Below are 15,101 nucleotides of genomic sequence, written 5' to 3'. Positions count from 1 at the left end.
ATAAGCAAAACACTGTGATTCAAAAAAATGACAAAGCTAACAATATTCTAAGTGAATCTGTTGTGATACAATTTCCTTTAAAATATTCCTCTTGTATTTCACTGGTTATTACTTATCATCCAAAACTTGAAAAAAAACTGTCATAGATTCTGAAATAAAACATTTTTTACCTCCTTCAAATTAATGATTAACAAAAATTCATTTTTACTGAAGTTCCTGTTGTTTCTTTCATAAAATATAAAACCTTGAAACATACTTACTTCACTCTAAAGTTAATGTTATGTCATCACCAAGTGGGAGTCACCCCTGCATTAGCATGTATTGTCAAACCTGTATGTTCATACAAAATATTGAGAAATTTTCTGGTATTGACAACCAAGACCAATTTAAAAATCACTAAAGCTATAACCTGCTGTACAAAAACATGTTTATTTAATCCAGTGCCAAAAATGTAACTTCCAGTATGTGGGTCAAACTAGAACAACTATGCAGAAACTATTTAATAACCCCAAAACTTTAATCAAAATGAACAAAGAACTTCCAGTTATGAAACACTTTAACATGCCTAACTACTCTGTTGAAGACATTACCCTGATTGGTATAGAGACAAGTGATATGTATACAAGGGAAACTAAAGAACCTTACTGGATAATATTTTTAAATACTGTAATACTGAATGACATCAATCTTTATTTGGGGATTGTTGACCTTTGTCAGCCTCTAAAAAAATTCCAAAAATAAATTTTAATTAGATTTACTTTAAGCTGTAAATATCATTCAATTTTTTTTCATGTTTCAATATATAAATTTTGCTTCATTGTCATTTTTTCTAATTGTCAACCCTTTTTTCACATGCTATGGTTTTGCATGTTTATATTACTTTGTGGATTGCATTTTAGGTACTGCAATCATGTAATTAAAGATGAGATTAATGAACTTCTTAAGACAATGATTCAGGATCTGGTGAGATTTCAAGACAGGCTTTATCATAAGGACCCTGTGAAAGTAAGTTCCTGTCCAATAAAGCATAAAAGTTCTGTTTAGAAATTAAGCTATAATCAGTATGTTAGTATCATGCAAATTGGTATAGTGTGTATAAATCATAATTCTTGTAAGTGCTATTAATAGTTTGTGGAGCAATTTGTAATTTTCACTATATCTTCCATGAAACTAAACTGTTTACACATATATAAATCAGTTATGTTTTTCACTTTTTGATTTTCATGTTATTTGATTACTGTAACTGTTTCTTATTAACCAATAAAAAACACTTTATAATCAGTTCCAATTTTTATTGCAAAGTAAAAAACATCCCTTATAGTTATTTGTTTCTTGATAGTTATTACAAGTTGTGAAGACCAGATAAATTAAGTTTCTGATGATCTGTTTACCCATTTGTACTGATCTGGAAATGTTACTTGTAAGTCACAGGGCATAAAAGAACAAAAGAAAATTAATTGTACATCTGTGTTATTCACTATAAGTAATAAAATGAAAAACTACCCAAAAAATAGAGCATAATCTTGACTTTTGAAAACTTGCTATTCTGAAGCCATTTTATCTCATTCTTTTAACACTTGGTAAACCTTTTTAAAGCTTGTTTTTCACTGACAGTCAAACAAATTTGACTGTCAGTGAAAAACAACAACTTTAAAAGTTTAAACTTTTATCTTTTTATAGAAAGTTAAAATAAAGAATTAAATTCCTTAGATTTCTTCAAGTATATGTATGTTCATAATTACATCATTTGCAGACCATTTTCATTCACTGCTATCAAGGTTATCAAGGACAACCTCAGTGAATGGTACTTTGGTCTCCACATGAAAATAGTTGAATCTTTTATAATTTAAATATAGTTTCTGTTTTGATAATACACAACATAAAATTGTTTACAGAACTCTAAGTTTATTGAATATATTGTGTTTATAAAGGGAGGGAATGGAATTATTGTTGCATTAATATTAACTTCTGCTTAATGTGCACTTCCTTGCATATTCTTAAGTGTATATCTCTTTCATCTGTATGTTATTATAGCATATGTTACTTTTTGATTTTGTTCTTATTGCAAGTAGCTTTCACAGTTTCTAGCTGGTCTGATTAAGATTATTTTAGTTTGTGTCAAAAGTTTATTTCAGCCTTTTTCTAATATTATTAAATAAGATTATTTCATATGAACTAACCTCATGACATGCAGTCACAGCTTAGGAGGTTATGTGGCTTTTTCTATAAAAGAACCATTTTATTAAAATATTCATTATAGCTGAAACTTTTATACTAGTAAACATAGTTCATGTTATAATTTTTATTATATTGTGGTAACACAGAACATAAAATTGTTTAAACAGTTTAAAAGTTCATTGGATGAATTATTTTCATAAAGAGTTCAAAGTAAAATTTGTGATGTATTAATAATAATTTCTGATCAAAGTAAACTACCTACACAGATGAGAAATAAGATCAATCCATTAATGAATATAACTAATTAGGTATATTATTCTTGATTAAAATGATTAGCCATTCATTATTTTTGTTAATTAGGAATATATCAATCATGCTTACTAGTTGTTGTGAAAGGCCTGTTAGCAGCTGATATACTCTGTGAATGATAATCAGAATATGACTGTCACTACTAGTAACTAAAACAACTTACTGTTGTAATGTTTCTAAAATGAGTTTAAGAATGTTAGAATGAGATTGGTAAATTTAAATTCAAGCAAATGCATCAAAATATTGTCTTTGCTACTTCACCTAGTATGCCCATTAAAACAGCTCTTTCCTTTGGTATTCCATTTGTCAGTTCAGTTCTCAAGAATTAATTAATGTAATACTTTGAGATTTTTAGTAGTATTCATATAATGTTTGACTTACTCTGTAATTGCTGTGTTAAAACATTTGTTTTTGTTATTTTTAACAATTGTATGCTACCTACTACATGTTGGTATTGGATAAATTTTTAATTATTTTGCTCCATATTTATAGTTTGAGGTATAAGGTACTTTACAAAGAATATGGTAAAATGTTAAAGGAAGTACCTAGGTTTTACAATTTCATAGATAATAGTGACAGCTATTAACTGGTTTGTCAATGAATTTTGTAGAGATGAGAATTCTATAACAAACAAATCATCCCTGAATGAATGAAAATTTTATCTGTTTTAATTATTACCTCTTCAGGAAATTCATTTGCTCTGTAACTATGATTATGTATGTTTAAGTATCACAGGAAAAAAAAAAAGAATTACAGGTTAGTGAGTAAATGTAACAGTTAGAGTATTGAGTGCTTTTATTTATTCACACCAGTAAATAGTGATGAAATATAAAGTATTGATATGATGAGCCATTGTTTATATTGTTCAGGCCAAAATGAAGAAAAGAATGATTGTTGGATTAAGGGAAGTCACTAAGTATTTAAAACTGAAGAAACTAAAATGTGTTGTGATTGCACCAGACTTGGAAAGAATCCGAACTTTTGGTAACATTGCTTTTGTTGAAGTTAATGCTTCTGTGTTTTTATTAAATTATTTTTTTACTTAATAACAAATTTGATGATAATAAACACTAAAATATGTTACATTTTATATAACTTGTATCTCAGCACATTACAAAAAATGTAATATATATATTTTTTTAACCATTTGAAGAGAACATTAATACTGAAGAGCTAAGTAAAATAAAACAAAATCAAAAGGAAGGACTGCATTTAAAACAGCAAATCCAAACAACTGACTAATGTTTGTTTGTTATAAACATAAAACAAGCTGAAACAAAATAAAAAATAAAAAAACACTGCATCAGTTGAAAGATACAGGGTACAGGCTGTAATGTAGGATATAAAATGTACCCAAGATTTTGGAAGTGACCATGGAAGTAGGACACATTATGGTGGGGATGCACTGTTTATTCGTCTTAACTTCTTATCTCCAGTCTCACATGTATATATATAAAGAATAAGATAAATGAAAAACAAAGGAATAGCAATAGAAATAAAAATAATAGAAATAGAAATTAGGAGAGTGAGATGTGGGTGCTAAATTGCACAACGTCCCACATCTATATCACCCTTCACTGACTGCAGACAGTTATGGGAAGATGAATGTTCTTAAAAATAAAGAAGAAAAATAAATAAAAATTAAATGAAAAATGAAGAAAAAAGGTACTACCATTTGAGGGTAAGTAAGTTAAATAAACTTACTTTTTGAAGTTAACATTCTATTCTAGCCCCATTATGGTAGTAAGGTACTAACTGGCAGCTCAATAAGGAAATTTTACTAGTATAAAAGGTCCCAACCACTTATCTAAACTAACTAGTATAACTTCCAACCACCACCCATTAAGTTTACCATAACTATCAATTTTCATACTTTAAACAAGTATTTATTATGCAGTAAGGTGTTCATCTGCATAAAGTAGTGCCAAGTTGTTTAATGACCTCATTTACAACTAAAAATAGTTATCAGAAGTTTTTATGAACATTTCTTTTTTCTTGGTTATAACAAACTATGTTTAAACATACATAATACTTTAATTGACATTATCTAATTATATATTTCAAATAGTAAAAAACATACTGTTTTCATTTTGTATGAATGCTGTCCAGTTTTACCCTTTCATTAAACTACATATATATACATACACACACACACACACACACACACACACACATGTATATGTACTGAGGATTAGGCTCACAACAGTTCCATTGCTACCTTGAACCTACTTACTTGTCATTAGCAAACCATGCACAGCTTGATAGGCTTATACATACAATTGCAAGATTCTGCAGTTTCCTTTGTATCAGGTTTCTGTCAAAGACAGTGAAGCTGGACCATTAAGGTTTACCTTAAAAACAAATACATTTTAATATATTTTAAACAAATACATTTTTGTCATTGCTTCTTGCATAGATGATCTGTGTATAAGCAGCAAACCAATGGAACAATTACATCTACCTTAGATGGGAAAAACACTGGAAATTTCCAAAGTTTAAAACATTTACTGACTTGATTTGAACCAGCACACACACACACACACACACAAAGCCAAATTTGTGTATTTGTTTCTAATCTCTAATTGCAGCTTTTGCATTTTTTTTAAATCAGAGAGAATTATGAATATCATAACTGAATTGATATAGGGAGAGTTGTCTGAAGTAATAGCATGATATGGATTTATTGTGGATTGATTTCAAAACAGGATGCTCGCAAGGAACAGTTTAAGAACATTCTCATGTATGACATCATGTTATTTTGCTTACTTGTAACACTTAGTTATTACTTCCTTCCCAGTTGGGCAGGAACTAGTTTTGTTTTACAATTAAGAAGTAGCTTAATGCATTGAGTATTAAAACATGGTATAATCACCATTGGTTTTTACACTTTATTTCCTGGTTGTATGTGTAGTTCTCTGGAATTTTATCTGTATAGTACACTTTATCATCTGTAAAATTAACTTTACAACATTTGATTGTCTACTTAAAACCCATAATTGGTTCTTCCTATATAAAGGAAAACTGATTGATTTAAAATGTATGTTTAATGGCTTGAAATTATTATTGAAAGTTTTTAAAATGTTAAAAAAAATTGTTTGAATTAGAACTAAATCACAAGGTTGTCCTGCTTTCATCACACAAGTTGTATATTTGTCACTGCAAAGCATGACATAGTTTATTGACATTTCCAGTATTCATTTTTGTTTATAATGAAGATACTGATAACATCTAGCAAATAGTAGTCACATTCTAAATATTTAGTAATCAATACAAGTCTTATGAGGAAAAAAAAAACATTATTAATAACTTTCCCATTTTCCCACTTACTGATAAAGAACCATTTCGCTCTCATTTTTTTAATATTTATTTGAATTACTTTTAGTTGGAATTAATAAGTTTTCCTGTTTCAAAGTTGGGTTACTATGTGACCAGACAAGATGCATCAAAGTATTGCTTCCTGTTTCCAACAATTACAAGTCACAATGCAGTATTTTCTAAGATATCGTTTTTATTTTGTAAGGACTTGTTATATGTTTTATTAGAATGTGAAATATAAATTTCAGGTGGGTTAGATGATGCTCTGCAGAAAATTCTCGATCTTACTGATGTGCATAATGTGCCTCTTGTCTTTGGGTTGACTCGAAGGCAGCTGGGGTATCTTTGCATGAAAGCCGTTCCAGTTAGCTGTATTGGAATATTTAACTATGATGGAACTGAGGTATGTATTGTGTAACATTAGCTGTATGTTTAGTATCCTTCAGTGGAGAGATGTGTAGAAGTTATGCTTGTTAGATTTTTTTAACATTCTCTTATTTTCAAACTTGCATGTTCATTGGCATTAGTGTGATTATAAAATGTATTAAAATCTAGTGTTTATATAAAAATTATAAAAGTTGTTTATAAGACAGCTACACTACCTTTTTATATTTTATCACTGTTATTTTACTGTGCAAAGTTTACTATAATGAAATACACATATATAGAGAAGGTATGGAACAGTGAAGTTATGTAAGCTTTTACATATGTTGGTGTCAGTATGTATTATTCTTCTAAACCTGAAAAATTAATATACCTAGCAAAAGAGTCATCATTGAAAACTCATACTGAGATTAGCTTATTTCCTCAAGAAGAATTTTGCTGTGATATTTGTGCATTTAACAGATTTTCTAAAAATAAAATCTGTCAGGAAAACTGAGACTTGAAAAACTCATTGCATTCATTGTTTTTAACAGAATGACATAGTTATGTTCATTCACTCACATTACCATATTATAAGATTAGAGTGGACTTTGTAAACATTTCTTGAACTAATACCTTATCTGCCATTCTGTAAGATGTCTTTAAATGGCCTTAAAACATTTTCTGTGTCTGGTATTATTGACTTGGAGGAATAACAGCATGCAAGTAAGCTACCCTTACATGACAAGATGTTTAAAGATTTGAATGGATGGAATGTTAATATGAGAACTGATGCAAAATAGAAGAAAAAAAAAAAGTTTTACAGATGTTATGAAACATGTTAATCACATGTTTCACGTACAATTGTGTTAATTAGTTTTCATACTGTAAAGACAAACTTGAAGTAAATTGAACTGAATGTAAAGCTAAAGTGATAAAACATGATCAGCAGCAGAGGGGGTTAAAAGTTTAACAAAGATGAAACTTCAACAGCAAGTTTTGTTTTTCTCAAAAAAGACAAAATGCTTTCATCAAAGTTAGAATAAACTCTCCAATCAGCTAACCAGTCAGAAAAAAGGACACTGAAATATGTAGATATCTTTGTTCTGTCTGGTAACTACAGAGCATATTTCAAATAAAAGGTCAAGCATGGTACAAAATAACTATCCCATAAAAGAGTAGATAAGTCCTTTGACTTATCAAGGTACAAAATGTAACACCCCAGGCAACAATGTAACGTGTGATATGAGCCTGATTTAGAAATTTCCACAATCCAAAATTAGAAAAATTGTGAATTTTGTAAGTAAGAAATATACAATATGGAATAGGTAAGGTATTTAGTATCTGTATACTACTGTGTTATGTAATTACATATAAAAAAAATTTGGGCTAAGCATGGCCTGTTAGTCTGCCCTCACCAGGAATCTGAGAGTTAATCACTCATGACCCATTGTTGTAAAAATGGGCTTCATTCTCTCAGGTTGTGGTTAGTGTGCAATAAAATTGATGGTTGAATCCCACTCTTTGGACTGAAAAAAATTGGTGATGGATGTTGTCAAACTATCCTCATGTTTATAAGTTCAAAATCCTTGTTTTATTTTAAATAAAATTCTCAAATGAAAACAAACCTTTGGCAGCTCATTTAGAAACGTTATTAAAATTTACATGCAATTTATGTGTTATTTGCATTTTATTTGTGTACAGTTAACTTATACATTCCAGTCTTTATGTGGAGATATTGGCTAAATAACATAAATAAATATCAAAAATGTATACTCTTTGGGCCTGTAATGGTTAAGATCAAAATCAAACAGAAATTAAACTGTATTTGTTATAAAACAATTCTCCATATCATAGTTGTTCATAAAGTTCCAACAGATCTCTGAAGTGAATATTCCAAATATTTAGTAAAGGGTTCTGTTACGACTCTTTTTAATTTCATATACTGGTATAACAGATCTCCAAGATGCATTTTTTAGGTTTTCAAAAGCATATTTATTGTTTTTTCCACTACTAAACTTTATTGAAATTATTATTTTGTAGAATGATATCATATACAAATTTTCTCTGTTATTTCTATGTTTTCAGGACACATTCAGAAAAATTCTGGAGCTTCTTAAAGAGGCAAAAACAGAATACAATGATCTTTTAAAGATGCATCTAGAGAGTCTTAAATCAACTCCTGGAACATTTGAAGTTGTAAATCTGCAGAACTGTGAATCTACGACATGTACTATAACTAGTGAAAGTGACTCACATAAAGGAGCAAAATTGTGTCCACCAGCACAGAGCTTACTTCAGTCATTGTTAAAATGTTCTAATGAAGTTACTGATTACAAAATAACAAATTCAGACTCTGAAAATGAAACCAGTAATATTGATAATTTTTTTAAGTAGGCCAAAAGTTGGATGTTGCTGTAATGATAACTGATTACCCTTTCATCATTTATGTAATGTGTAGTTTATCCAGCAATCAGAAAAAAACTAAAAAAAACTGTATTGAAAAGTACCTTGAAGCCATTATAAACTGTAAGCAAATAAACAGAGACTGTCAAAATTATTATCTCAGTTATCTGTTAGTACTCAGCATATTTTAAAGCACAAAAAAATGTTCTGTGTAATTGGCTTGCTATTTTTTTTTCATTTGAAAGTTAAGGAAGTCGCATATTAATGATGAAGAATCATTATACCACAGAGAAAAGAACTAAAACAATGATGGTGTAAAACTGTGTTCAAACCATCAATTTTCTATTCCATAAGAGTTCTTTTGCTATTCATATCAGTTTTTGAAATTGAATTTCTTGGGAAATGATTTTGGTATATTTTTGTATAAAATAAAAAAATAAAAATGTTTAGTGAAACTCATTCCCTCTTTGTTTTAATCGATTTTGGTGAGAAACAGATTCTGGTAATCCAGTTATGGAATGACTGTTTTAAAATTCTAAAAGATGGAAGATAAACAGTCTTTCTTCTGAAAAGATTTAGTCCTTTTTACTCACACAAGTAAATGTCTATTATTGTAAACATCCAACAATTTTAATAATAATAATAGTCATAAAATATTTTTTATACAAGTTTACACCTTTTTTTAATTAACTTTGACTTGTGAAACAGACTGTTTAAAACTAAGCAGTCAATTAAACAGAGTACAATAATCATTCACAATATAATCTGTACCAGGTTATTACCAGGTATATTCAAGAATTAAAATTTTCACTCATGATGATAGTGAAATAGAAACCCTTATAATCCGAGCTCTTTCAAAAGGTGGACCTTTCTTCTTCAGGGGCAATCTAAAGAAGAAAGGTCCACCTTTCAAAAGTGCTTGGGTTATAATAGTTTCTGTTTCAGTTTTATCAAGACTTCTTGGACTTGCGGGGTTTTAGCACATCACTCATGATTATGATGACCTAATTGTGATGGCATGAACATGAAATACATGACTTTGACTTTTAATCTAGACTTTGCATATGTTATGATGACAATGTACATTAAACATTTTATGCTTTGGCAGTTCATAGATAGTTGTCTTATCATAAAATATTGAAAATTGTATTTCTAATTGCTCTGCAGTAGTTTGACTGCTTTATTTAGGTGAAACACTATTAATGTATTCAGTTTATGAGTTTATAGTGTAAACTTTCAAAGCAGACATTATACACTATTTTTTTATCCTCACTGGCCTTCTATCATTAGTGATTCTAACTTGTGATAACACACTGTGAATCAAAAGTAATGGAATTTAATTAGAAGTTTGTATGGTCACAGCTCCTGATAACATGTAATTTCTCAGATAACCTGAAAAACGTTTTGAACTTGCAGAAAAGAGTGATAATCTGCAACAGTCTAATTAGATATATGCATTTTAGTCACCCACATCATTCTATAACTTTCATGAACTCATGACAAGTTAGGTTTGGTCTAATGGTTAGCATGTGGAGTTGTAGATCAGAAAGTTCAAGATAAGAACCATAATATTTCTCTTAAATCAAAATGTACACTCAACCATAGTGGTGTATAACCAGAATAGACAATCATGCCATGTGATTAAAAGTACCCATGTGGACATGAAATGTTGCTGAATGGTAGTCTTCCCTCTGTTATACATTAGAGATTGCTATGCTTGAGCTCTGAGGGTTCCATGTTAGCCATGTATCACACAAAGCATGTGGATGAAAATTAATAGATTGATTATACCAATAATTGCCTCTCAACAAGTACAGTTACAAGTGAATGATACAATAAATTCTCCCATTTTTAACAAGTGTGAATCACTTGAATAAAGAATGTAGAACAGATATTCAGAAAAGATTTTCCTGGTTGGAATAAATGGCTCATATTTTCTCCATAAAGCATTGTTCAATGGCTAAAAGAGTGCCTGGAATAAACATACTGAGTTTACAGTTGTATAGATAATTTAGACATTTATTCAAGGAGGCAGGAGAAAGGGTGAGCATGTTTGGTACAATGGGGATTCAAACCTGTGACCCTCAGATCACAACTTGAATGCCTTAACCCACCTGGCCATGCTGGTCCTTATTAGTTCAGTATTAACTATCATATACTATTGCCAGAAAAGGATTCAGCCAATACAGTTGTCATATTATCTTCTGTAACTTGTTCCTTTTTTTTTGTGTGTGTGAGCTGATGAATTTCAACGTTGTTTAAAAAATAGGGCATGTGTTATGGATGCAATACCTTCCCTAAAGAAAAGAACTGACAAAACATTAATTGCACATTTGAAAATGAAAAGCTTGAATTTTGTTGTGTTTAATATTCTTTTGATATGCAACATCAAGTTTTAACAAAACTGCTTACTTTTTATAACTTTAAGTGTGAAATTATTTTATCTACTTTACGTATCAAAATACAAAACATTATAACCCCAACTATTTTGAAAGATTTGCATTTTTTTAATAATAGGCAACTTAGAAATGTTCCCACTTTTTCTCTGATGAGGAAAGGGCCTCCTTTCAAAAGCGTTTGAATTACAGGATTTTGTATATTTGTCATTAATTAGTTTGTGAACTTCTTTTCCTAACAGCATTAGCGTAGTTTGCATAAATGGGCAATAATTATAAAACACATATATTACAACCAGCACTTAATGATCTCCATGTGAAATTCCTTTCATTCTTTATTTAATCACTTCTGAAGTACATTGTAGAGGAAGAAGTCAAATTTGTGGTAAATATACAGCAAAATGAATGTGGAATTGAAATTATGACAAGTTAGGTTTCAGATGTGTAAAAGTAAAGTAAAATTGGTAAACTGAGACATAAAAATTTAAACAGTGATGAACCTGTACAGTTTGTTTGCTGTATATATATATGTGTGTGTGTGTGTGTGCTATCCATTTACTGTTTAACTAAGTAATCTGTATATATATATATGTGTGTGATCCATTTACTGTGTATAGCTAAGTAATTTGTGTGTGTGTGTATATATAATTAACCATCTTTTACTTCAGTAAAGGTTTATAATTATCAGCATACTCCACCTCCATCCAATATGGTGTAACTGCCCTATAACCGGAAGTAAGTAGCATTACATACATAAGGTTTATAAACACAAATGCTAGGAAACTATATAAATATATTTGTATATAATCCTCAAATGTAGACCTGTTTTGAAACTTGACATAACGTGACAATATGGTAATGTGAAGAAATCTGTTTTACTCCTTTTTTTATTTTTGTTAAGTTACTCTTAACTAAAAAGGTTCTTTGGTCGCTTTCACTGGCTCCATAATGTTGGTGGAGAAAGTTTAAAGTCTATTAGGTACAATATGCATGTTGTGCCCTGTTTGTAGATAAGTACAAAGCTACACAAAGGGCTAGCTGTGCGCTGCACACCATGGTTGTCAAAACCCAATTTTTTGTAGCATTATAATTCTTCAATCTTATAATTTGGCCACCAGGAGATGATACATTCCGATTTGGCAATATTTTTTAGATAGTTCATGAAAAAGATTTAACATAGCTAATTACAACTTTAGGCCGAGTGAGGTCCAGTGATTAGAATTCCTGATTATCGATTAGCAGATCTAATTTTCGCGTCCTGCTACTGTCCAAAATTGCTATATTCTTAGGAATCGAAGGAAAATTAGAGGGATAAGGGGTAAATCTCGCTATTGAGTCAGACAATGGTAGTCCAAAAGTTGGTGGTAGATGTTTATTACAAACTACCTAACTAGTGTATCAGTTAAAAATGTGTGGATGGCTAGTGCAAATAGCTCTTTAGCAGTTTTGCGAAAGTATCTTCAGACAAGCAATGAAAAGCTTAATCACATTTCACAATAAAAGGTTTCAGTAGTGTTACAAACTTACTTTATTGGAAGTCAGAGGTCTAAAACTTATTACTAAGATCTGTTTCTTTAACAAATGTAGGTAATCTCTTTAAATATATGTATATATAAATGATCGTAGAATATCAAAATTGTGATTTATAATGTGAACGGGGTTATTCTCGATTTTTTATTTTATGTTAGAGCTCTTGATTTTGGAGCTGGCGAACTGTACTCGAACCATTGTGATACCACAAAATAATGCTCGCATTTTAAGCTACGGATGCATTATAAGAGTGATAGTCAATACCTTAGCTTGAATGTTAAAAGACCGCTGACTGACTGTCTTTTCTCTAGTCAGTAGTTCAAAATTAGGGACGTTAATCTAACTGTAGTTCATATGATCACCAGATTGTTGGTGACCAAGAATATATTTACATTATGTCTTCTATCGTACTTATAACGCAGTTTTGTTTTAGGTAACATTATGTAATTGCATCCACTGTTGTAAAAGTAACAACTGAAATATCATTAAGTAGTGCTGACAACGTATCAGCTCGAGCTGGTTATAGTGGTGAACAGGTGCAGTTTTGTATTTCACCCAGTGTAGTTCAACTTATTCTTGTTTTCCTTAAAATTTGGAAGAGAGTCCATGAATGTAGAAAAACAACCACAGAAAAGGAAAATATTAAAGCCACAATTCTAACTGCGAAATATTTGATTATCTTAGTTTTTGTTATTACTGTTGCTTTATATTTCTGTGGTTTTTTGAATCTAAAGTAAAAAAATGGAAATATGAGCGTATTTTGTAGTTTTCTTGATCATAGAAATATTAATAAGAGTTGAATGAATCAGAAACGGTTTTTTCCCCAGTCAACATATATTTTTGATGGGATTAACTTCCAACATAGTCCACAAAGTGATCCTTGTGATATTTGACTGTATACTGATATAACCTTTTACAATTTGTGTTTTGGTTCAATTTTTTCTTATCCCATATAAATTTTAGTGTAACTTTTGGATGTGTTAAATACATTTCCTGTGTAGTGAGCTCCATTTAAAAACCTGTTTTAATTTTGCTAAGTTAATACAGGCGTGTGCTGAGAGCAATGTTTATATATTAGGAAAACTCAGACTCAATGAGGTATAACATTATCCTTCAATTATGTGAGACGTGGCCTACTTACAACGTATTTATTTATATGTGAATATAACAAGACAAACTTCATGAAACTTGATCTCTTATGGTATTAACACCGTACTGTAGACTGTGGATGGGGAATTCCAAAGCAATGTGAGTTGATACACACAGATTAAAAGAATATTCTGGAAAAAAATTACAGACTCTTCTACCAATTATTTCATCTAAATTTTAAACACATTTTACAGGACGTCAAATTACGAGAATATCCTCACAGGTTTTAGTAGTTTTTTTATTTCTAATCATCTGAGAAATAATCATCTAAGTATTAGTAACAATATTTTAATCCAAAACTCAGTGTTAATTATTGAACTACATTATTCAAATAGAAAATGTGCAATTGTTGATTTACTAAGGACTTAATTATTCAGAATACTTATAGATGTCGTTGATATAAATCGGGTTTCGTTACCCGTGGTGAGCAAAGCACAGATAGCCCATTGTGTAGCTTTGTGCTTAATTCCAAACAAACAAATAAATTAATATTTCTTTTATTATTATTTGAATGGTAGCTAATGAACACAAATATATGTCCATAGAACGTTCAGTTAATTTCTAGAACTTCTTTAACTCTTACCACCCACATATAAAATTTCACTTTGAAACTGAGGCTAAAAATAAACTTCCATTTGTAAACTTTCAAATTAACCGTCAAACCAGTTAACAACAACTATTTATGAAAAGAAAACTTTTATTGGTCTGTACACTACTTTGACAGCTATATACCGGACATACTGAAACGCAAACTTGTACACAATGAGAAATCAATAGCTTCCCTTTATCTGTTAATAACTTCAAAATCTTAACATGAGAATCCTCAAACTGCTAGTTTCTGATCTAAGAAAGTCTTTATAACTCAAATGAAAATCCCAATCTAAGTGGCTACATTTAACTCTCCTTATTTTGAATATTATATTTTATTATGTCATTAACGTTTGTGACTTATTTCCTCAACTATATATATTTTGTATATATTTTTCTCCATATTAAGACTTCTACTGTTTTCATATATATTTCGGTTCCTTTCGGTGGGCTGAGCAGATAGCCCGCTGTGGCTTTGCTATAAGAAAAACACAACACACACGTTTTCATATATGTGTATGTGTATTACATATTTGTGATGTGCGTAATTTCCGAAACTTTCCAAGATTAAAAATGTTTTGTTCTACCATGATGTTTTTGTTTTTAATTTTTATGGCTATTTATATTTATTCGTTTGGTTAATTTTGTGCAAAGCTATCCGAGCGTTGTTTGTAATATTCTTCAATAAGTGAAGGCAGAAATCCAGCGCTACCTTCATCACCGACCAACTTTTTAGCTCTTTACTAACGAAAGAATGACATCATAATAGCCAAATGCATGAAGAAGCAAGCATGTTCAACGATATGTGCTGAGTCTTTAATTTCATGCTTTTTGTTTTAGTGGTAACTCTTTTTATTATTTTATTTT

At 30.1% G+C, this 15,101-nt stretch overlaps 1 protein-coding gene across 2 annotated transcripts in view; it reads left to right on the top strand.

The window, feature by feature from the left end:
• LOC143238968 (uncharacterized) overlaps positions 1-9,031 on the top strand; it is a 63,538-nt gene extending 54,507 nt beyond the window's left edge. For both annotated transcript variants that reach the window (XM_076479645.1, XM_076479646.1), the window contains exons 14-17: positions 900-1,005; positions 3,357-3,471; positions 6,051-6,205; positions 8,254-9,031. In XM_076479645.1, coding sequence (XP_076335760.1) covers positions 900-1,005; positions 3,357-3,471; positions 6,051-6,205; positions 8,254-8,562 — 685 coding nt within the window. In that variant the 3' untranslated portion in view covers positions 8,563-9,031. The remainder of the gene's footprint in view (positions 1-899; positions 1,006-3,356; positions 3,472-6,050; positions 6,206-8,253) is intronic.
• Positions 9,032-15,101: the final 6,070 nt, after the last annotated feature.

Source organism: Tachypleus tridentatus, chromosome 13, assembly GCF_004210375.1.
Source record: "Tachypleus tridentatus isolate NWPU-2018 chromosome 13, ASM421037v1, whole genome shotgun sequence".
In the NCBI taxonomy this organism is placed as follows: domain Eukaryota; kingdom Metazoa; phylum Arthropoda; class Merostomata; order Xiphosura; family Limulidae; genus Tachypleus; species Tachypleus tridentatus.
Note: the sequence above shows the minus strand (reverse complement) of the source record. Positions and strands in the feature narration are given on the sequence as shown.